Raw genomic sequence first — 25,270 nt, forward strand, 5'->3', positions numbered from 1 at the left:
GTGGTGTAGGAATGGTGGGGAAGGAAAACTGAGGAAAGCACCTTCACCTAGGTGATCCAGAATGTGGCCTGTAATCGGCTTGCAATCCAAGTATTTCGATTGGCTAAGCCACGCACTATAAGTGGCCCAGGAGGTTAATATATCATTACTAGTGTACAGGCACATGTACATTAACATAGTAGGACCACTATATATCCTAACCCAACAGCTCCCTCTAGTGGTGATAACAGGCAAAGCTATGCAAATTGGCATTGTCTCCATACAGCATATGGTAACAGCTCCCTCTAGTGGTGATAGCAGGCGAAGCTATGCACTTTGGACCACTGTATACCCTAAAGCAACAGCTCCCTCTAGCCAGCTGTGCGTTTGGGCATTCATGTCTGCACATGACCACATCGGACAAACATACATCTGGCCTTTTATATTATTAATAGGTGCATGCAAAAATTATACATAGGTCGCCAATGCACATTCTGGACATGGGAAACACAATGAAAGTGATTATCTTAGCACAATTCTTGAGAGCTGTAGTGTTTCCCATCATTCAACCCATGTAATGTTAAGTGACTACTGAAATGTAAGCTAGCAGTGTTGCAGAACATGAGTGTTATCACTTGAATTTGGTGAGTGCTGTTTATGGCGGTTAAAAAAAACGAATGCATGACCGTTTGTTTCTTTTCTACAGAAAATAATTACAGACCGAGCCGAATTCCATCAGCAGCTGATACAGAAAGGAGTAAAAATGCATCCACTTGCCTTGGAAGAGGTACCACCACCAGTTACATTTGTGAGCTCCAAGATGTCGACTACGAAAAGGAAAAGCACATCGCAATAGGATTCGTAGCTGCCGACTTAGGGTAGAGATGGGCCAAGGGGATAACCAGAGACTTTCTGAAAACCATCCTGAGACCGGGAAGAGAAGCTTGATGCACCAACACTCCACACTGATTAAATGGCACGCATTAAAAGTACTGTTTGCGTCCTAATTCTGACTGCATTGCCTTTTTCCAGGTATGCCTAGGGTTGTAAATGGAAAACATTTAAAGGGGGATCCCACAAGGGGCGGTGTGGGGGTGGAGTTTGGTGGAGGGGTGGAGTTCCAACGGGTCGGAGCTAGCAGTTGGACTCCGCTCAAAGCGAAGGTTCAAAATAATAGTTTTAAAATGGTGCAATTTCTTTCATGCTGCTTCTTTCCAAACTCCACACTGTACACCAATTCAACTTTAAATCACTTCCATGGCAGTGGGGCACCCAAAATACTGTTGGTAATGCAGTGATTTTTAGTACATTAAGGGATCCATAGAAACACTGTACAGTAGAAGGGTACCAGGGTAGCTCAGCAGGTTGAGAGACGGTTGCTCAGATGTTATATATTAAAAACTGGTTGTTAATCGTATTACTTTCTGCAATTCCTTATTAAAAAAACAAGTGCTAGAAAATGTGTTTGGCCAGGGCATGAGTAGGGCTGGTCACTTGCTTACATTCAGGGCCGGGATGGGGATATTTCTGCCCCTATAGTGAAAATCAAACGTGAGCACTCATGAACCCACAGTTTAATTTCCTAATAACTGCTGTCAGCACAACAAAATCATTTATTTGTGATTAAGCAGTTTGACAAGCATATAACATCTTTAAAAATATAACCTGCGATAAAACAAAGCAAGGGGCACAAACATTACAGGGTATTTATGTGGTAGTCAAAAAAAACAAAACACATTTCAAAGAAAACTAGTGAATGCAAGTTTAGTTAGCATTTTCGAGCTTGGAAATTACTTTTTTCTTTCTATGAAAGTGTAAGATGCACATTTCGAAAACAACAGTGTGCCCAGCATGTAGAAAGCCTGCTTTTAACAGTGATGGCCCCACTCCGGTGATAGTTATGGTCCATTGACTCTCATGGTATCCCTTTGAGGCCAGAAGAAAGAAACAGGCTAGGCAGATAGGACCTGCAAATGAAGGAATGATGGCTGAGGAAAGGAGCACAGAGCAGATTAAATCACCTAGCCCCCAGCTTCTATCAGCGAAACTGGGCCTCGGTAAAGCCTTGCCAGGTGCTGAGGTGGGCTGAGGCAGGCTGGGTCCGAGATCCATGGAGACATCAGATGCCAGATCTCAGACCCAGTGAGAGCCCACCCATTGACCAGCACTGGGTGCCTGAGAGTAGTTTTGCCCTATGGAAATGGACCTAGAATTAGTCATATGCTCAACGTTCGAAGCTCTCGCCACCAATGGAAACTTGAGCTAAAGCTGTCATACTTGAGCTACCAGCTGTGCCTAGTGGCAGCATTGTGTTTTCATTTTTTCCTGCTGATTTCGATTGTAGCTGTGCCCAGTGGCTGCATTATGTTCATTCTGTCCTGCTGTTCCTGTCTTGTTCCGTCCTGCTTGCACCCCCTCCCTGGTCTCCTCCCTTTGTCTTCTCCACCCTCTGCCCTTCTCTCATTCCCACCCGCCCCCTCTCTCTCCGCCTCCCCCTCCTCCACATCACCTATGGTGCTTTCTGTTTCTCCTATCTTCTCCAACTGTTTCTTTGTCGACTATCCTACCCTTCTCACTAAGTCTGGTAGGAAGACGTTTAAAAAGGATATCCTGTTCTCCAACTCAGGCCTCCCTATCGCTGATACCTACACCAGTGCTTCCTCCAGATAGATCCTCACAACATCCTCTTTGTCCTTCCTTCGCCAGACCTATGGACACTTTATATGGTCTCTTTGCTCTCTCCTTACTCTTCCTCTGCCATTAATGGTGGCACTCGGTAGGAGGCCCTCCTGGCTTCTTTCCACTCCTCTAAGGTCATCTTTAATGTTTACCTTAATGGCACTGTCTTGGTCCAAGGCCCTCATGCCAACCTCCTCCTCTTTGATAGATGCTTCCCGCACCTTATTCATTTCCTTTCCTCTCCCGCAGTCCCTTCTCTCCCCTCATCGACTGCCTTGTCTCCACCCTCTGCCACTACTGTGACACCCTCTTCCTCCCCCTTGGCTACATTGCCCTCTCTTCCTACCTTTTCTGTCCCCCCTCAGACTCCTTCTACAACTCTGCAGGGAGTACCTCTGATGTGTACTCCTCCCTGGAAGGATGCCAACCTTCTCCACCTCGCCACTCTTAACTCTCGCTCAGCCGTCAAACACTCCTCTGACATCTGCCATCTCCTGGAAGACATCACCTTTGATGTCCCTGGTCTCACCAAGACTTGGTTCATGGCCAGTTCTGCCGTGAGCTTTGACACTTCTTCCCGATGGCTACATGATCCTCTCTGCACCCAGTTCCAACTGTTTCAGTGAGGGTGTAGCCTTGATCTTCCCGGAGTGGATTCCTGCCACTATCATTCCTACGCAGGCCTACTCCTCCTTTGAATGCTTGGTCTGTAGACTTTCTCTCTCCCCTTGTCACTCTCTCACAGTTGCTACTATCTACCAGCCACCTGGTCAGATCTCCCCCTTCCTCTCTGAGTGGGCAGACCTCTCTGCCTCCCTCCTGACCTCAACCGCTCAACTGCTCCTCCTTGGAGACTTCAACATCCACCTGGATGCTTCCTGTCCCACCACGGTACTCTTTCATGACCTTTGCAACTCTCTCACACTATTCTGGCCCTACTCACTCTGCAGGGCACGCTCTTGGTGCTCTGATTTTCTCAGACCTCCCCCTCTCTAACCCTCTCACCACTCCTCTCTCCTGGAGTGACCACTTTCTCCTCTCCTCTCATCTTTCTCTACCGCTCAGGCCAAGCCTACCCCCACACTGCCTCCCACCTTCTCAGTCATTCGACCCATAAAGCGTGTGTCAGTTGAGTCTTTGGCCACCTCTTTCTCTCCCCCTCCTGCACCACTGACTGACTCAAACCCTGACACAGCACTCTTCTGCAATCTCTGATACTCTTGATGCACTTTCCCCTGTCATGAGTATCCACATGAAGCCTAAAGCCAAGTGCAATACCTGTTATGACTCTGATCCTGTCAGCCTTAAACACAAGTGTAGGGTGGCTGAGAGGAAATGGGTGGCATCTTGTACATCCTCTGACAAATTGGCCTGCTGCCTGCTCCAAAGGCAATACTGACTCTCTGTCCTCACCAAGAAAAGAGCTCACATCCAAGCCCGCATTTCTTTGTCATCTAATAACTTGACCGAAATCTTCAAAATCTGCGAGGAGCTGGCCAATCCTGCCACAGTCTTTACCTCTCCTGTCCACTCCCAGGCCCTCTCTACGGCCCTGGCTTCGCACTTCATCTCTAAAATCCAGGACATCCTGTCCACCCTCTCAGCTTCACCCTCCTCTCTCTCCCGTCTCTCCTCTTCCTCCAGCCCCCCTGTGGCCACCCCCTCTCCTTTCTCTGACTTTCCTCTATTCTCCCCTGACAATGTTTCTAGACAAGTCAGATCTATGAAAACCTCATCAAAAAACATCAAGGACCACATTGACACCCTCGCTCCAGCATTGGCTGAATTCTGCAACCACTCTTTCACCTCTGGAACCTTCTCCTCCTCTCTGAAGCACTCTCTTGTGCACCCTCTTCTCAAGAAACCCTCAGCCGAACCCTCCATTGCGGCTAATTATCAACCGATCTCTATCACTCCTTTCCTGGGCAAAATCCTGGAAAAACTGGCCATCTCCCAGCTTAATCTTCACACTGAATATATGGGCTGTCTCCATGACCTCCAGTCTGGCTTCAGAGAAGCTAGAAGCATGGAAACTGCTCTCCTGAACATCTGTGAAGACCTGCTCTCTGACCTTGATTCTAATCTCCCCTCTGTCCTCAGCCTACTCAATCTCTCCTCTGCCATTGACACAGTCAACCATGCCATCTGGCTCAACCGGCTCTGTGATAATCTGGGTATCAATGATCAGGCTCTGGCCTGGCTGACTTCTTTCCTCTCTGAACGACCCTCCCAGGTCCAACTAGGGTCCTTCCTCTCCTCTATCTCTCTCTCCACCTGCGGTGTTCCCCAAGGGTCTTACCTTTCTCCCTGGTTGTTCAACAAATATCTAGCCCCTCTCGCCCACCGCATTGCTACTCTCTGCTCCAACTTCCAGTGCTATACGGATGACACCCAGCTTGCCTTCAGGCTCCCCTCTGCTGCATCTTCTCCTTCTCTCATCCCGGATTGTCTGTCTGATATCCAAGAGTGCTGCACCACCAATGATCTCTGCCTGAATGACAGCAAGACAGAGATATTTCTCATTGGCACACCTGCACCACTCTTTCCCTCCACTCTCTGGCCGGCCTCCCTTGGCCCTCTTCCTGCTCCCATTAACAGGTGTTACATCTTTATCATAAAGGTTTTCTGCATGTTGCAATGTTATTCTCCAAAGTAAAAATGGGTTCAGTCCAGATATCTCGATAGGGATTGTTTTGATTACACCTGAAGAAGGGTGCAAGAGCCCGAAACACGTAGTAGCAGATAGGGGACACCCACCAGTGTAATCAAAACAATCCCTATCGAGATATCTGGACTCACAAAGACTGAACCCATTTTTACTTTTCAGAATTGTTTGCAACATGCAGAAAACCTTTATTATAAACACGTAACACCTGTTAACTAGTGTTTGTTGAATACCAGTGAATTGTTTGAAATTGTACATACAGTAATGCCATTAATTACTTTGTATGAATAATCTTTCTGATATCAAGTTAATGCTTGAAATTGTATGAATTGAAATCTTCAATATAAAATCTTATTAAAAAGTACCTTTTTGTTTGGTTAAAAGCAAGTGCAAAAACGTTAACAATTATATTGCTTGTTGTGTGCCTTTGTTTGCCCCTCGTTTTCGAGGGACCTGCTCTCTTCTCACATACCTAATCTGATAGCACAGATCCAACAAGGAGCACCTTGAAATTATTATAATAACAGACTGATTGTAAAATAATTTCTTAATGTTAAGAGGAAACCGAGTGAGCCTCTACAATCTACTATCACCTCTTCCTGCTCCCACCTGTGAGGCCAAGAACCTCAGGGTTATCTTCGACTCCACACTTTCCTTCTCTCCTCACATCTCTGATGTCTCTAAGAAGTCAAACTACCAACTGCACCTCCTCAGAGGTATTCTCCCTTTCCTCTCCTTCCCCCAGAAGCTCACTGTCTCTAGAACTCTAGTTCTCTCTGGGCTTGACTACTGTAACAGCCTCTTTCTAAATCTGCCCGCTTCGACTTGACGCCCTCTGCAACTCATCCAGAAAAGGACTGCAAGACTTGTCCTTGGCCTCAAGCCCAGGGATCGTAGCTCTCCAGTGCTGAAGTCTCTCCATTGGCTCCCAGTGGCTGCAAGGATCAAGTTTAAGACCCTTTGCATTGTCTACAAGGCTTTCTGGGGAATAGGACCAAAGTATCTCCAGCTCTCTATACTGAAGTATCTTCCTACTTAAGCTCTTTGTTCCTCCTCCTCCACCTCCTTGAGGGTCAATCACTTTTCCAAGCAACGAGCTCGGGGCAGATCTCTCTCTTCAGCTGGCGCCTCCCTCTGGAACAGCCTCCCTGCATCTCTGAAACTTGAGCTGAACCATCTCCTGTTCCGGAATCAGCTCAAGACTTTCCTTTTTGCTTCAGCTTTCTATCTTCCTCTTCCATGCTGATCTCCTGTCTGATACTGCACTGGTTACGTGGATACCCTTCTGAACCACTGGCTCAGGTCCCTGGCCTCCCAGTTGCACACCTGCACTGCCTCCCGGCAACCCTGCACTGGGGGCTGTAGCTGCAATCCTACTGTCCCCGTAGCTGCACCTTCTAACAATTGCTGCTGCACTTAACCCCTGCACTGCCACTTGCTGGCTGCACTTCTTTTTTGATGTTTATCCTACGTCTTGTACTTGCTGCTCCTACCTCTCCCCCAGCACTTTTACCCTCTCCACTCCCCTGCACTTGTGCCATCTCAATGTCATTGGGCCTAGTAAGATCGTTGTCTAGTCCCCCATTGTTCCCCTCCCCTGCCTCATCGTGCCTTGAAACACCTGTGTATAGGTGCAATATAAATATCATATCATATCATGCGCACTATGACATGTGTGAAGACTAACCAAGCCTTCATGTGTGAAGCCTAGCAAAGAGCATTTTGCATGAATAGACTTGTTGGCCAATATCTGCAATGAGGAAAAAAAGGAAAAACATATGTTCCAATTTGGAAAGTACTTCCGGACAAAAAAAAAAGAAGACTGGGAGAAGGTTTTACAAATGACTTGGAGGAACTGGGGCACTTTGTTTATGTTAGAATAACATATGAATCCAAACTCGGTTCAAGTCGGAAGCAGTTAGCAGAGAGGGAAGCAGAGGGATAGCTTGTACCAAAGAAATTGCCCCCCCAAACTCCTGAGCAGGTTTAATATGGTTTTGCACAAAATGGGTTAGACCTAAGACAGTAAAAAACATTTAGCCAGTTACGCACTTTTTTACAGAGCATCCCCTGACCTTGAGTGGCGTTGTTAAAGGCACAGTATTCCTGCTTGTATAATTCCATTCTTCCAATCCTTGTGACACAGTCGCCGCCTGCAGCGGATGGCTCCATTAAGCGTAATTAGTCACTGCCTTGGAAATGGAATCTGTACAGTTCAGTATAAATCCCATAGGAGTTGTAGCTTACCCCACAGACCCTCATTGGGTGTCTTGTATGAAAGTGCCTGTATTCCCAGTTACAGTTATGACCCTCAGAGAGAGAAAGGAAAACTGAATATAATTGAAAAAGACAGAACTTTCTCCTTCCCGCTTATTCTCAATTTTCCTTCCTGTACATGGAAACTGGAGCTCCGTGGAAACAGACAATCATTGGTCATCAGCGTTACCTAAACATGCTCTTTTTAACAGATACCTTAGATGCCCCCCTTGTAACACCAAGTATGCCTGGTCAACTTTGCTGAATTGCCTGGAGATTAACAATATGTCCACCCCGTTTGCCTGAGCGGACTTCAACCAATGTATTGCACTGGGATGGATTTCTGGGGGGCAGGAAATGTGCTGCACTCAACTTAACTGGATTGCTGGGGATAAGAAATGTGACGCACTTAACTGGAATATTGGGAGTGGGAAATATGCCGCATTCAGATGGATTGCTGGGGGCAGGAAATGTGCTGCCCTTTGGATTGTTGAGGGTAGGACATGTATCACACTGAGATGGATTGTTGGGGGTAGGAAATGTGTAGCTCCTAACATACCATACCAAAACCCACCATTCTGCGTGCTCACCCACAACTATACTACTACCGCACTACAAACTGCATGCACTTCACAACACCCAACATGAAACCAAACCATGCACAACCATACCTCAACACCACATGACGGCTACCAAACGAAAACGCACCTACGCTCAGTGACCGGTTTCTCTGAACTGAAGCTGCCAACAGTACATCAAAGCTCTCTTGCTCTTCTCTCAATCCCACTAACAAACCCCCCAACCCTCCTTCCATTGAAGATCCGCCAGAGCGCCAGGAGACCACGCAAGAGGCAAGTGTTTGGGGTACAAGACCCATTAACATTAGCATTAACAATGTGAAAGCTCTGATGTACTTTCTCTTATACCTTTCCAAAATTTGGGATTTTTATTTTTGTATTTCCTATCTTACATTCCCTAAACAATATGCAAGGTGTACTTGAGAACTTAACTAGTTTTCCCATCTTTACCGTTCTTTCTTGAAATTACATGTCTACTTGTCACTTACCCTTGGATTAATCAGAGTCACTGAAGAAGTAATCTTTTAGACTCAAATAATATGTATCAATTTAAATGCATATATGAATTTACATAGATTTAGCACTCAATGTCGCTTCCAAGTTCTGAATTCCTCATAGGAAAAGGAAACTTGTTAGGAAACTAAACAGAAATTGAAACTTTCTGCCATTCCCTCCTTTTTCTCTGACCTACAGTTCTCACTCTCCTCCACACCCGATGCCTCTTCCAGCCAATACTGCCTTCTCCAGCTTCCAATCCCTACTTTTTGACTCAAACGCTTCTCACTTACCACTGCTTACTTTCACCTCTAAGTTTCAGCATCCTCAACCCTGGGTCACCCCATTCATACACTCTCTCCGCACAAACATGCGTCGGGTGCTGCGCAAGTGGAGGCGTATCCACTCACATGAGGACCTGCAACTCTACCTCTCTGCCCTGAACTCTCTCAAGTCCACTCTGGATCGAGCGAACGGGGAATTCTACTTAACCCTCATTGATTCTCACTCCAACCATCCTCGCTGATTACAGGCCACCCTAAACTCAATCCTCACTCATCCTACCTCTATGACTATCAACTCTCATAGCTAATGTTCTAGCTGAATAATTCACTGCAAACATTTCCAAAATTAGACACTCTCTCCTGACCTTCCTCACACTCCCTCCTCCTACATTTTACACAATCCGCCTACTTTACCATCATCCTCTGCCTCTGGCCCCCACCTTAGTCACGCTGATACTGGCAAAGTGCTATCTCTACAAAAGAAGGCTAATGAACCCCTGTTCTGCCTCATCAGACCCTCTTGCTCCTCAGCTAGTCAGTCCTATTGCCCCTTTAGTGGTCTCTCACCTCGCTTGCTTTCCCTCTGTTTTCAAAACAGCCGCCGTCATCCCTCTCCTAAAAAAACAAGGGGGTGACCTGAACCTACTCTACTGGCTAACCTTTGCCCTGTGTCTCTCCTTCCGCTCTACTCTAAAGTGCTCGAAAGGGTTGTGTTCAACAATCTTACCAGTTTCTTAGACATGCGCAACCTGCAAGCCCCCTTACAAGCAGGTTTCCACTCCTGTCACTCCACGGAAATTGCTTTCATGAATGTGTCCAACTTCATTGTCTCTGCTAAGCACTCCAACCTATCCTCTATCCTAATTTACCGGTCTGCTGCTTTTGACACTGTCGATTATTCAAATCTCCTTAATAGTCTCTTTCTTCTTGGGATTTGTGATCGAACCCTTGCCTGGATTGAATCCTAAATTGCATCTCACTCATTCTTTGCCACCTGGAGCAACAACACTGCTCAACTCACTCCTCTAACTGTTGGTGTTTCACAAGGTTCTGCCTTGTGTCCACTTCTCTTTACACTCTACATCTTTGCTCTTAGGGCACTAATCTCCTCCTTTGGGTTCTCATACCAGCTCTTCGTGGATGACACCCAAATCTTCTTTGCTTTTGCTGCACTCTCTTCTGATCTCTCTAGCAAAATTTCCATCTGTCACTATGCCATTAAATATTGGATGGCTTCACACTCTCTGATGTTAAAGTGTACCAAAACAGAGGTGCTCTTCTTCCCTGCCAAAAGCTCTCTCTCATCTCTTCCTCTGCCTATGCTGTCCCCATCTGACCCTCTCCCCTGCTCTTCTTCAGCTAGTAACCTTGGCGTCATATATGACCCTGTCTCACACCTTCTCTACTCTCATCTCCAAAACTGGAACAGCAGCTCGCCTCAACCTCCTAAATGTTAGGGAAATCAGGCCCCTCCTTCCTTTCAACACTGCCAAGCATCTCTTAACCACTCCTGTATTCTGTAAACTGGACTACTGTGCTTTGGTCTCCCCAAAAATGCTTTCCGTACTCTCAACAAGTTCATTATCTTTGATACCAGGACTCTATTTGAACTCCCTCATTTCACACCTACTTCCTCGAAACCTTACCAGGCAGGAAGGTGTCAGGTCCAGCTTGTGACTTCCTGCAGGACTGATGATGGACCTCCAGACTCCCGTAGTCTGCCTGCCCAACAGTCTCTGAATAGATATAACTACCAAGCTGGCAAACCCAAGGGGAAAGGGGAATTGGAGAAAATAAAAAAGCAGGTCCTCTCTAGCGCCCTTGTCTCCAGCTGTCTTCTTGAACTGGTAACACTGGGTATGAGTTGCTGTGAGAACCTAAAACGTAACCACAGTTATCAACTGTTAATATCAGCACATTTCTTACCCTCTCTTACCTAAACTTTGCTTCTCTCCCACGACCCTCAATACCTGCAGCCTATGCCTCCTGTGCTTATAGGCTTCCTTAAAGCAACTGCAGAAAGTTCTTTTATTTCTTGAAGTCACCCACTGTTCCAGTTGAGAATTTGCTTTGCTGAGTCTTTTATCTCCTTGGAAACTTGAACAATTCTCTTGAAAAGTTTCTGCAGTTCTTTTTTCAAAAGCGTAGTTTAATCTGCTCAATGCATTGCTATTAGTTTTGCAAGCTTTTAAATGTTTTGCATGTTATCTCTGCTTTCAATTGCGTTTTCAATTTAACCTTAGGGATCCTGAATTCTCAAGTTCCTTGCCTCACTCATGCTATACGCACAATTTGCTTGTCTTTATTGTCTGCTTATCTAAGAACTCTCTTAACTTCTTACGTGGTTTGATTTTTGCTTTATTCGTTCCAGCCTTTACTGTCTTTTCACCTTGTGCTTTTGTTGCTACGTTAACTGCCTGCTACTTTTAGCCGCGGACACAATCAGCTGTTCAATTGACAGTTTCCTTTGAGTTCATTTGAAAGCTCTCGTCACCACGTAGTCGTGCGTTTTAAGGTTCTTTCCTCTAAAGACCTGATGCAACGCTACTGCTACGCAAGCAAGGATGGATAAACTAAAGTTAGTTTTCTTTTAGTTAAAGTTATCAAACGACTAAATCTCACCGTCGCATCAAATCGCAGCACGCACACTGGGTTAATGATCAATATGCGAACTGCAACACGAAACACTGGTATCACTCAAAAGCGTTGCACGCGGACCTGCAGAATACAGTTCTCACCAAATTACATTTAAATCAAATTGCCTTTTCCTTATATGCAAGTCTTATGTGCCTTTAACTACATGCTGAACAAACTCACTTGCTTAAAACATTAAACTTTTACATAAATATGATAAATTGTAGAACTTGAGTCATGAACACTTAGCTTTCTTCTTCTGTTTCTTCCACAGTTGACTCTTGCTTCTCAGCTTCCTGTGGTTTCTTCTTGTCTTAACTTATCCGCTTTACTTCAGAAATGAAATCACCAGGATTTCTTAACTAAAATCTTGCTGAACTATAAACTGCGACCTGTTCCCGTGATAACTAGAATGAAAGACAGTTTAGAATTCCTATTAGAATTCCAATCTACCTCACCATCAGACTCATCCAATCGCTGCTGAGCTGAGCCTCCATCTTGCCCTGGGAAAACAAAGGCTTCCTGCAAGCAATATTAAGGAAGAATATCACAGTCCGAATCCATAACCCCCAGCTCCTCAATCCACAACCATACACTAACTGCAACATCCTACTGACCACCCCTCCTGCACCTCCAGTTAAAGTGTTTAAATTGTGTACCTTTAAGTGGATACCTAAATGGATCTTTTGAGTGTATACCCTTGTATGAAAGCCTGGCAATATACCATGGAATCCTGACAGATAGCTTACGATGCAAAACAGGGCCAGATTTAAATGTCTTCTCTTGGTTCACAAATCTTTCCACGGTAAAGCACCACTGTATCTATACTCCTCTATTCAACTCTACAAGCCTTCTCGTAATCTCTGCTCTGCCTCCTTGACTACCCTGTGGCTCCTCGCCCCCAATGTGTCACCTCTTGCTTCTGCTTTTTCTCTCTTCTTGCTCCACTTGCATGGAATACTCTTCTCCAGGACATCCGAGAAACAGTCCAAACAAATGTGTTCAAAACCAAACTAAAAGCCTACCTCCTCAAGAGCTACCTCTTAATCTACCTGTCATCTTTTCTCTCACCTCTAACCCGTAGCACATGTAGTATGGCTTAGTGGCAACGCACACATTTTGGAAGCAAGATGTCACAGAGCAACACAGGTTTGAATCGCGGGTCTGCGCTTAGAAACCTCTTCAGTATTAAGCACGTTATAAATAACCAATTATAAAAAAATATAACCTGCATCTGTTTCTCACTTTCTCTGCCTCCACTCTAGCACTTTACCCATCATGGTTTTATTCTGAGCACAGCTGGCTGTACCGCCTCCCTGCACTTAAAAATTTCCAATGTTGTTTGTCATTAATCTATTTATGCCCACTTATGTATTTTCCCCAGTGACTGTTCCATTTACTCCCCTCCACAACCTGGTCAGAATGCCCCTCAAATTCACCCCATTGTAAGAAGCTCACTGCTTCCCGTCAAATATGATGTCTTATCTATTTTACATTCTTTTGTGATCAAAAGAGCATTGTTCCTCCTGCAAATAAATAAAGAAAAAAAATGATATTAAAATGTTTACATGCAGAAGTCACTGATGCTTCCAGGTCCTGACTCCAGTTACCTGTTTAAAAATTCTCGCAAATGCTGCTGTGAGTCTGAATATCTTCTCCCTGTGATGTGAAGTGAAGATCCTGCGTTCTTCAGTGAGGATGCACGTTCTGCTAATCAATCGTCTCCACATCCTAAGAAGAGTGCTCTCCCATTTTCTCTGATGCACCCTGGTCACACCACACAATCCTTTCCTCTAAATTGGAATTTTTCGGTAAGTTACATTGCGCTGCCACTATCTGCTGGTCCCATTGACCTACCGCTAAATTGATAGAAAGTTTGTTCTTCCAGGCAGCGTCTCATACAACAGCACCAACTTTTATCTTACTGCAAATATTGCTGCAAACTGTTCCAGGTCAAAGTCAATGGCCAAAGAATTTGTTATTCTGTAAATCCTTTATAAAAAAAAACCTTTTTTAATGAGGCTTAAAGTCAGAGCTAACAAACAAAGCTTAGTAGGATTGCAGCTACAGCCCCAAGTGCAATCTTGTATTAGGTCCAATCCCATAGAGATCCTATAAACTGCCCTAGCAAAATCCTTAAAATTGTCAGAATCCTCTGTGTACCCTGTTCTTAGGAAAATCTGTAGTGAGCTCCATGTGTTAGCGCTGTTCTTTCCAATCCTTTTAGTCTGTTGTACAAGTCCTATACTACTATTTTGAATAAATTAATTAATTCCCACATAAAGAAACACACGATGTGAGGGGGTTAAAACTGCAGCTTAACCCTTTTCATGGGCAGCATTTCTCTTCTTGATAATCTAGTCACGAAAATATAGTTTTAGTAGAACTTGTCATTTTCCTTTTGAAACCGATTTTCCCTGTGCAACTGCTTTCATTTTAAAACCGATTTTTCCTTCCCCTTTAAAAATCCCATCCTGTCATTTCATACAGAGTTACCCTTTCACTTTCATATCCTACCTGTGAGTTGTCTTTGTACCTTAGCATCAAATCCGATTTCCGATTTTGTCTGTTTAACCCATTTTCTAAGCTGTTTTGTCATTTTAAAATCATGAAACTAATTAAATGCAAGTTCTCCACGTGTGATTTAGCTGCACTGTATTGTTCCTTCCAAAGTTGATTTTCTGAACTATATGCCCATTATTAGTACATTGCACTGTACAGTACATTATAGTTTGCTAGTGTTCTTTCTTCTTTGATACAGTCATACTCATTTCTACCTCATTCATTCAACCGCCCATGTAAAATAATTATTTAGTAATTCTGAGTGCCTTTTTGCTCAATTTCAAAGGTTTGCAATCCGATTTTGCCTCCCATTCCGAGGAGAAAGGTCGGATTATTATTCTGTTTGTTGCCTAGGATTATTATTCTGTTTGTTGCCTAGTATATCTGACTCCTTGCTTCCCCTTGCTACCCACACAAGATTCGGTTAACAGGTGTTTGAGGGAGCGTTGCAGGGGGAAATATTAACTGTGGTGCTATCAGAAAATACCTCCCAAAAAGTAATGTTGCCTTTATTCAATTGTGCATTATATATTATAGGTAAAAAGGTCAAAGTGTATTCTATCAATTTACAGTGTAATTATCACCACGCTGGTGATTACTGCCGTATATTAAATTTGTGGAATTTAAAAATAAATACAAATTGTATTACTACACACCGGTCTGGTTCATGGTCCATTGCGACCAGGGGTGTTTGTAAAGGTGGGTGTGAGATGGGTTGGGTGCCTTCTCAAACTGTATTCATAATAAATAAAATAAAAGTGTTTTAATTGTGTGCTGCATCCCCGGCCAGTAGAAAGAGTCCTGGTCTGGAGTATACTGTGCCTAAAAACCCATATTGAGAACAAAAATGTCCATGTTCTGAAGCTGGAATGCACATCCATCTACCAAAGAATCCCAACTTATCATAAAGCAGTATCATATGTACTGTGACTTTAACTGCAATGCCCAGCCCACAAAGTAATTTACATTCCACAACTATGATTCCCTTGTATGTTATAATTTGAGTAAAGCTCCACAGTTAGGGAAAGGTGTTGAAATGGAAAACAGACTTCGGCTGGGGTAAAGAGGTGTGGAGTGATTTAGCAGGGAGTTTATTCCAAGTCTGTAGATAGCCTGAAAGTACTACCACACATGGCAGTTCTCAGGCTTTCATCCCTGTGAGGTCAATACAATGAGGGTTGTGCAGTCAGGTAATGGCCGCCTGGTAAGTTTGTGCTTGTACTGTGCTGTGCAGCCCCTCCTCTTTCTTCCTCATATCCTCTGCCACTATGGTACTCACCATCTCCCCATCTTCTCTAACTGCTATACTATCACCTATCCTCCCTCTCTCACAAAGTCTAGAAGATAAAAGCTTAAAAAAGACATAACCACTAACCCCAGCCTACCTATCGCAGACACCTATGTCAGCGCAACCTCCAGACAGGTATTTACTGATATTCTCTTCTCTGTTCCTTCCCCATATCCATGCTCTCCTCATCTCATATGTACTCTCTCTCCTCTTACAGCCTCACCCATTAATGATGACACTAAATGGGAAGTCCTCTTGACGGGCTTCGCAACATCCAGGTTTAACATTAATATATATCACACTGGTACTATCCTGGTTCAGGATCCTCAACCCAACCTCCTCCTCCTCTTAGACTGGCGCCTGCAATCCCTCATTAACTTCCTCCCCACACCTGTTACTCCTTCTTCCACTCTCTCTGTCCCACTCCCTCCGACTGGTGTACCAAGCCCCTGTACCCTTCCTCGGAAAACCTTCAATGGTGGAGACCTCTTGCATCTAGCCATCCTCAATGCTTGTTCTACCATCACACACTCTGCTGACATCTGCCTCCTCCTTGAAAACCTTGACCTCAATATCCTTGCTCTTACCGAGACGTGGTTTAAGGCCAGCTCAGTCACTGCTTTTGACTCTCTTCTCCCTGATAGCTATAAGATCATCTCCAAGCCATGCCCTAACCGTACATGTGGTGGGGTTGCTCTTATCTTCCCTGAGTGGGTCCCTTCTTCCTCATACCCACCCAGCATTGCCCTTCCTGCAAGAGTCTGGTATGCAAGCTGGTCATCCTTCCCACCACCTTGCTGACCATTCCACCATCTACAGGCCACCTGGCTCTATCTATCACCCTGTTCTTCTTTGAATGGCCTGATTTCTCCTCCTCTCTCCTCACAATCATCACTAAACTCCATCTCATGGACAATTTCAACATCCACCTTGACTTCTCAATCACGGCATCTACTCTCTTCCATGACCTCTCTATTCTCCTTTCTGGTCCCACCCACTCTCCCGGACACACGCGTGATGCCTTCATCCACACTGCTCTTTTCACTCTCCCCACTAATCACACCACTCTCCTTGTCAGACCACTCTCTCCTCTCACCCCAAAATCTTCTCTCATTATGGCCACCTTCTATTGGTCAACAGGTCAGTCCACTCTCTTCCTGTCAGAATGGGCTGACCTCGTCTCCTCCCTACTCTCCTCCTCATCTCAACTCCTCCTGACGGGTGCCCTGAACATCCATCTGGACTCTCCTGATTCCTCAGGTCCTTTCCGCAACCTTTACGACTCTCTCACCCTTTCTATACTTCCCTCTGGCCCCACACACACCACGGTTCACACCGTGGATGCTCTCATCTATTCTGATATCCCACTTTTGATCCCTCTCACTACCTCCCTTTCTTGGACTGACCACTCTCTGCTATCTACATACCTTAAGCTCTCCTCTCCTCTTGTAGCATTACATCGAGCACAGCCACTGGGCTTCAAATTTATCAGACCTATGAAAAAAGTGACAGTGGACGCATTTGCCTCCTCCCACTCTCCTCCACCTACTCCCTCGGCTGACTCCCACCATGACACAGCCCTCGCTAACCTCAATCTCTCTATCTCCAACACTCTTGACACTCTTGCCCCTGTCATGAGGGTCCAACTGAAGCCTTCCAAAAAGTGCAACTCTTCGTACGACTCTGACCTGGCTGCCCTTGCCTTGCCCAGAAACCATGCCCCCCGTCCTGGTCCTGTGGGAGCTTTGAAACAGTATTTTACTTAACAATAAAATAAATACATAAATAAACACAGGTAAAGGCCATCAGAGGTCCACATGTACAAACCAGTACAAACTTAGGCCACATGGGGATGAAGATAACACAGTTACCCTTTCTTTCTTTGTTTGTCTCCTAGCAATAAATCATTGAACACACACAGACTCATTGGGCCTCATTACAAGGAAGCCGGAATGGAAACAATGGTGCCGGTAGTTCCGTACCAGCACTTTTTTCCAGACCGGCACAGACTGAGTCGGGATGCCGGTAACACCGGCACCACAAGAGACCCGCTGCATCTGGCAACACCGTTGCTGGTATCTGAGGGATGCCGCGACAGCCGTGCCTGCCATACCACCATGGTGTTACTAAGTGCACATTACGAGCAGCACCGACACGCAATTACCGGCATGGACATGCCGGTATCAATGTGAAATCAATGCCGGAAACACTGACATTGCGTACCAGGCGTTAAGTAGGATCATGTATGTAGAAACATGCCACATGTGCAAATAATCAGCAGAGGTGCCACTGAACTGGAGAACTTCCAGCCCTTTAAGATGGGTCAACAATACATTTGAGAGGAATGGGGATGCAGCGGTTACTCAAACGTCAATAAACGAAACGACTCAAGAAGTTGGCAAAAAGATAACTGGTTTAATATCAATTATCTAAAACAAGGAGTACAACAAACGTCATCGGAAGTATCATAGTAAGGTCTCAACGAACTTCATAAAAAAGCACACTTTTATACAAAAATCTCATCATAGGTGACGTACAACCTGCGTATTGCTAACATCATTCTACTTGGCAAACTACAAAAACCTACTGAAGAGAGTGATAGGGTCTAAGGGAATATCTAAGTATATAATCCATACTCGTCTAATGGGCGTGAGAAAGGTGATAGGTTTCCTAGCATCGGGTGGTGCAACTAAGCCCTTCCCTTAAAACAGGTCAATATGAATGTCACTAAATACACGACGTCCCATTGGCCACAAAATTATAGGACCCCTAATCATGCGATCCTCTATCATTGGTTGGCTTCTAACCTCTGTCAGCATCCTTCAGCCTACGCTAGCCGCAGGCAGGCCAAGCGTCCAGGTGCTGGTGAGGTAGTCTTAACATCTGCTTCCTACCAATTAGAACATCATCCATCATCACTTCAGTGGTCGGTTGTCAATTAAGGCCTTTGCACTTGTCCTTGGGAGTGTTCTTTTGCTCTGGAAGATACAGGGAGTAGAGGTGCGCTCTGCCTCATGCGTAGGTGTGACCATCCTGCTCGTCCAACTCCTTCTCCCCACGCGACTGAAGACCACTAAATCGAGCTTTCAGAGTATTAAAAAGACTATTTTCTAAGCAGGCTCTTACGTCTTCTTTGTTCTCTGCAAGCTTCTGAACAAGAAATTCATTCCTTCACAAGATTGTAACTAATTTCTGTTCTTCTCAGCCGAATACGACCTTGGTTTCTTGGCTTGTTCAACCTCGCCTTTCTGAAATTTGCTTGTAATCCATTTGTTTTCTAACTGCGGCATGGCGAAAAAAGTGGCCATTCTCCTTTAGCTCAGCTCTGCTTATAGTTCGTAATGGACCATCCGTTCTTTACTCATTCCTATGTATCCATACATTGGTGCTTGGCGCAATCTATTCACTATAAAGCTAGCCTCATAAAAACTTTGCCTGCTTGCATTACCTTTGCATTTGTACATGTGTGAACTGGCTTAATAGCTTCATCGTTGCTGAAGCATAAGCCTCCTCATCTTGAGCCCAAGATGTTGCTTATCTTTGATATTTTCTTGGTGCCTTATAGAATATATGCATTCTCTCGTCCCTGCATCTATTCTATTTACGTCAGCTCGACTCTCACATGACGTCACCAGTCTGCTTCGTCAGTCAGGAGTCCTGCTTCTTCTGGGATTTCGTTTAAACAGCCATCATACTGTCTTGAATGCACGTATGTTTTTCTCAATGAAAACCGTGCCTCCAGGATTTCCTTTGCAATCTGTCGTTTCAATTGTTCTGCATATGTCACATACTCTGGTTTTCAACATATAGGCATACTGGGTAAAGTGGTTGAGGTGGGGGTACTTAGCTCCTTCTCTCCACTCCCCCTCTGGGCGATTCATCGACCACTCTCCCTTTCTTCTTCATATCCAAACATCCTCATCTGAAGATATGCCTTTTAGGGACCCATCTCTTTATGAGCCTCCCTCAGGCATCCAGCTGTCTTCACATGCTCATCCTTGTACCAGGTCATAAGCATGCACTGTCCATTTGGACTGCAGTACATCCATCTTCCCACATACATCTTATGATCCTTTGGATACAGGAATTTTGTTCCCTCAGGTGCATGGATACTGGTTTTCACAAGTCTGTAATGTCCTCATCTGTCAGGTCCTTAGTCTTCCATCCTGACTCAACATCAATCATGATCTTCAACCATATGGCTTACTTTGCTGTCTTCCTGCCTTGTCAGATTATTATCGTGATCACACAGAATCCTAGCAACACTGACAAGATCAGTGCTCCAAGAAACTTGAATCTGCCATCCATTGTGGAATCCAAGACAAGAGTGCTCCAAACCAGCTATCATCAGCAATATCTCCTACTTCTTCTATCATCTGGCTGTGTAGTTTTGTCAGCATTTCTATGGCCTCTGTCAAGGTGCCATTCTCGTCATCATGAGAAGGTATGAATGTGCAACATGATTCTCCAGTTGTTGCACAAACACCTCCATCCATAGCTGTAATCATATCCAGGACGTATCTGTTCTGAAGAGTCATCAGTCTTACAGCTCTCAGTTCTTCCTTGATAGCATTGAATCCCTTTATGGTCGTGTTGATCGTCTGCAGCAATTCCCATCTGGTAATCTGCAGCCATTTGGTATTTGCTCCAACCTGGATTCTCGGCATGAAGATCATCATGAATACTGACGAAGTCTGGCTGAACAGTCTGTGCTCATAAGGAATAGAGTCAAAAGCTTCTATGGACTTGGCTGAGAAATAGTTGTCTCGCTTCATTCTACTTATCAGCCCTACAGATCTTTTCTTCCTCAGATTGATCGTCTGCTTTCAGGAAACTGTTAATGTTCAAATCACTTTTTGGAATCACAAATGCTGGAACATGAACATTCACCAAGGTGCATATTCCTCCCCAGTCTTCGGGTAGCTTCATGTAAGCCTTGGCTCTGCATGCCCAATAATGATCCATGATCACTGCTGTCCAAATTTTCATTCCTGGTACATCAAAGATTCGCCCACAGTTCTGATTCTCTCCAGCTTTTCTGGTGCCATTGTTTCTGAAACACAGTTTTGACTTTTCCAGAGCCACTATCTGCAAGGGTCCTCCTCTGTCTTCGACTCAGGTCAGTAGTTTAGCAAGTCTTGGCCATAATGGCTTACATTCATTTTGCACTAGGTCAACAGTTTCTTTATAGAACCCAATGATAACCCAGGCTCTGCAAATAATCACTCCTTTTTCCCATCCATCTGGTGAAAGTAATGATCCCCAAATCTGCACCTGGCCTCTATTTTTCCATTTATGATTCTGTTCTGCATTTATTCCTATTTTCTTACGTTTTTTGTTTACTTACCATCTGATTCCAGCCCATTTTACTCCAGGCGTTTCATATCTGATCACATGATTCTTGGTATGCTCCCTATTTCTTGTCTTCGTATCCTGGACATAGTCATCTTCATCTGGATCTGTCCATTCAGTTGCCCATTTTAGATAGGCATCTCGGCCCATGAACTGGTCTCTTGTTCTGCAGAGTGCTATGTGTGACAGACAATGAGCTGTCTGAACGTCTATTTCAAAAGCTATGAAGATCTTGGACTTCCCCATACTATAGGGCAGGAGTGCACATACAAAGAATTCCCCTGTTGATGGCCTTCTTCCTACTTCCTTCATATGCTGGTACCAAATGTTATTCCCCAAATGCGATGTACTGTCCATATAGTTATTCAGCTCATAATCATCCTCCTTGGCATTTCTTTTTGGTCTTGCTTTTTCCATGCGGGCTTCTATTATCAAAACATGAAGCATTTCAGTATAACTCTTTCTTTGTGGACCAATTATTGGAGCATTTGTCAATGGACTGGGTGTGTTTTCATGTGCTATTTGTATAGGGGAATGTGCAAAAGCCTCTCCCTATCCTGCTCTTTTTGTCTAGCAGCAGCAAATGATGGCCATATAAGGTCTGCAAACACTTCCATACGTGACCTCTCTACAAAGGGTAACTTTGGTTCAATTATCACAGGATCAGGTGCTCTCGTGGGTACCTTTAGAGTGGGAACAATCACATGAGGTTTCTGCTGCCTAGTACTTGCCACGTTTGTATCCTCTTTCTCTCTTACAGGACGATACACCAGAGTTTTTATCTCATTCGTCTCAACATAATATGCCTTGCGTATCGCAAGTGACAGCAGTACCACTATGAATAAAACACAGGTGTAGATTACACACATATATGAAAGATGACAACAACAGCTTTTCACACATCGTGGACATCTCTCATGATCCTCCATGATAAAGTTGCTTCTGATGCTGTCCATTTTACTCTACTAAGGAAGGAAAACATTTTTACTGGGGCAACATCATGCAACACGACCCAGAATATGCTGAATTGGCTCAAAAAGTTCCTCAAACAGCTTCAGCTGGCTGGATTAGTTCAATGACGTACACCAGTTCCCATTGTACACCTCGAATCTGTCTAATATCAGACGACATGAGGATCTTTTTTTCAGCATGAAATAAAGTTCCTTGATCAGCGTACTTGGCTTTCCTCCCTCGACAGTTTTTATTCAAAACTTCTTGGTATCTCAGAATGCACATTCACTTCGGTCATGATGTCTCTCAAGAATTGCAACAGTACTGTATTGTTTCTCGGGTCTCTCAAGAATGTTCTGATGTCAGTCCGTTTTCCAACAGCATATGGAAATTCCTCAAGTATAAAGTGAAATAATTGAATAGTCAATGGGCCTCATTACGACCCTGGCGGAAAGTGACTGACCGGACCGCAACAGCGTAAATAGCGTTTCCGCCATTGCACGAAGGAGCAAAGTGCGGCCAATCACGACCCATCGGGCACGAGCATTACGCCATGGCGGAATCCGAAAGGCTGCGATGGCGGAAATGACCCCAAAACGGCCCTTACCGCCGCCGTACGCTGCACCAGGTGCAATACCGCCACCCATCTTAGCGGTCACCGTAATGAGCGGTCACCGTAACGAGCGTGCACCGCAAATTACGGCCACCGTAAATATACGGAAACGGAAGTAAAAGCATGTGGCCGGAACGGGAAACAGCACGCCGCACAACTATAAAATCCGAATCCCAACACAACCATAAAAAATCCGACCCTGACACACATCCCAACCCGTTAGCAACCCCAGTTAAAAAAATAAATATGGGAAAGGTAGCCAAGAAAGCGTGTGACCGCAAGCGGCAGGTACACTTCTCCCGAGAGGAACTGACCGTGCTCACCGAGACCCTCCAGGAAAATTCCGCTGTCGTCTTCTCCAGTCAAATGACCAGGACGGCCCTTGCCAACAAGAAGGCCATATGGGCCCTGGTGGCACAGCGCGTAAGTGCGGTGGGGACAACACCCCGCACGCCACAGCAATGTCGCAAGCGGTGGGACGACCTGCGGATCCGCGTACGCAGCATACTTTCTGCGAACAGGAACATCGCCACAGCTACCGGGGGGGGTTCAGAGTCGCCCATCAAGTTGACCCCCTGGGAGGAAATCTGCGCCTCCACCATAGGAATGGAGAGCATAGAGGGAGTCGGAGGGATGGAGAAAGGAGTGCCGACATCCGGAGAATCAGGTAGGTTGGCCAAGAGAAACAATGCGAAATCCACAAACCACGAACATGTGCAGTACCATGTGACCCCATAGTGCAATACATACTTTGCCCTGACAGCGCCCTCTAAAAGTCAGAATGAACAAACAAATCAATCAAGAAGCCATAAACAACCCCTACATGTGCAGCATGCACCCCCTAACTGCAGGCAGCCAAATGAATGCATCCTCAATCCACACGAAAATGAGACCACCTCCAAGGCCCAGTCCCAAATCAGCCTCATGTACCACCCCAATGCATTTGATACGTTGCCATTCCAAATCCGACAGACCCATAACTAACGCTCGCCCCTCTTTACTCCACCACAGGGTCCGATACCAACGACGAGCTGCAGGACACCCCTACCAGCACGCCTGCAAAGAGGGCCAGGACCAACGTCCCAAGAGCCTCCACCTCAGGTGCAAGGATCAAGACACGGCAGCAGCAGGAATCAAGTGGCAGCACACTGGAGGGGACTGCAACAGGCACCCCAGCAGCCAGCAAGTCCACAACCCCAGCACCACAGGTCCCCCCAAAGAACGTATCTGATGGCACTGCCTCTGGTGGTAGCAGCACCATAGGTGACACAGCAATCATGCCAGCATGCTCCGACACGGAAAACAGTGCTGGCGACGTAGGTACCATCCATGACCTTTCCCAATCCCCCTGCATGTTCCATCCCCTACACCATGACGAAACCACGCAGGGGCACCCTGAAGACGACGACTGGCCAACCCCCACAAGTCCTGTGCCAAGGCAACATGTGTTGAGCAGCCCCCCTGTCACACCACCGCAAATGTCCATGGCCCAGCAGAGGCAACAGTCCCTCGACCTGCTGATCGAGCAACAGCAGGAAGCGTCCACGCTACTCAAGGACCATGCAAATGAATGCGGGGGTTCCAGGGCAGCCATGGAAACATCCACCGAGACACTCAGGGCACAAATAGAGAAAAGTAGTGAGAGCCTCAGGGGAGAAATGGAGAGAAGCACCGAGAGCCTGAGAGCACAAATGGAGAAAAGCACCGAGAGCCTGAGGGGGGAACTGCATGCGACGTCCAAAGACGTTTGTGCTGAACTTGCTGCTGTGCGCCGTGTGCTCTCGGAGCTCTCACAAACCCTCAGAGACATGCATGGACGCGAGCAGGCAGAGACATCATCCGTGGCAAGTTCCGTCCAGGGCAGCCCCCAACGCAGATCTGGCAGGAACCTGCGCTCCACGGGCAGGGGTGCCCCTGATACCCGTAGAGGGGGCTTGCAATAGCGTCTACCCACGGACAGCATGCATATTTGGACACTGGTGTTGGGGGGGGAGGTAGTAGGGTGGAGGGGGTGTGTTGGGCTTCACTGGGTGGCGGGTCCATAGGGTGTATAAATCAAATCACATTAACAATACAGCACCTCATTATCATCCAATGACATGTGTGGACATTGATATTTGCGTACGAGGCCTTCATAGGCGTACAGTCCACAATGTGCCTGTACTACACACACACAGTGCCACAGGTCCCCTTTCCGTGTAATAGGCACCATGCGTGGTTGCTAGAAGCATGCATCTATGATGCTCTGTCGGATTGCACGTACATCCTGTGCCTCATGGACTCCTTGAGGTGCCTCCACATCCCCACCCTCATCATCATCATCATCTTCAGGTGCATGCAGTACAGCGTCAGGGGGCATGGGCACATTCCTACGTATGCACATGTTGTGCAGCATGACACATGCCATGACCATCTTAGAAACCTTCTCATGGCTGTACATGAGTGCCCCGCCAGACCTGCTGAGGCTGCGGAAACGAGCCTTCAGTAGGCCGAATGCCTGTTCAATGACCACACGGGTACGTGAGTGGGCATGGTTGTAGTCCTCCTCATGCTCGTTCTGTGGGTTCCGGATTGGTGTAAGGAGCCATCTCTTCAGTGGATACCCGGCATCACCTGTATGAGACGAATAAAGGGTGTCAGTGGAATGATAGTGCTAAGTAGCCCCCCCCCCCCTGCAAGGTCATTGACGCATCAAATGGGCCACGATGTCATGCATGGAATGAGACTCACCGAGTAGCCAGGATCTGTGCCCTGCGTGTCTCTCCATGTAGCGTGGTATTCTTGTGTTCCTCAGGACCATAGAATCATGGGTAGATCCTGGAAATCTGGCACAACAATGCGTAAATATCTTGTTGGAGTCACACACCATTTGCACATTGATTGAATGAAATTGTTTCCGGTTGCGGTACTGGACCTCCATGGCATGTGGGACAA

The 25,270-nt window shown here is 45.8% G+C and overlaps 1 protein-coding gene across 3 annotated transcripts in view; it reads left to right on the forward strand.

Moving 5' to 3' along the window:
- The window catches only part of CCDC27 (coiled-coil domain containing 27), a 617,891-nt gene extending 616,905 nt beyond the window's left edge, over positions 1–986 (forward strand). For all 3 annotated transcript variants that reach the window (XM_069610244.1, XM_069610243.1, XM_069610245.1), the window contains one exon: positions 686–986. In XM_069610244.1, coding sequence (XP_069466345.1) covers positions 686–835 — 150 coding nt within the window. In that variant the 3' untranslated portion in view covers positions 836–986. The remainder of the gene's footprint in view (positions 1–685) is intronic.
- The last annotated feature ends 24,284 nt before the right edge of the window (positions 987–25,270 follow it).

The sequence above is a fragment of the Ambystoma mexicanum genome, chromosome 8 (genome assembly GCF_040938575.1).
Source record: "Ambystoma mexicanum isolate Mex_15411 chromosome 8, UKY_AmexF1_1, whole genome shotgun sequence".
In the NCBI taxonomy this organism is placed as follows: domain Eukaryota; kingdom Metazoa; phylum Chordata; class Amphibia; order Caudata; family Ambystomatidae; genus Ambystoma; species Ambystoma mexicanum.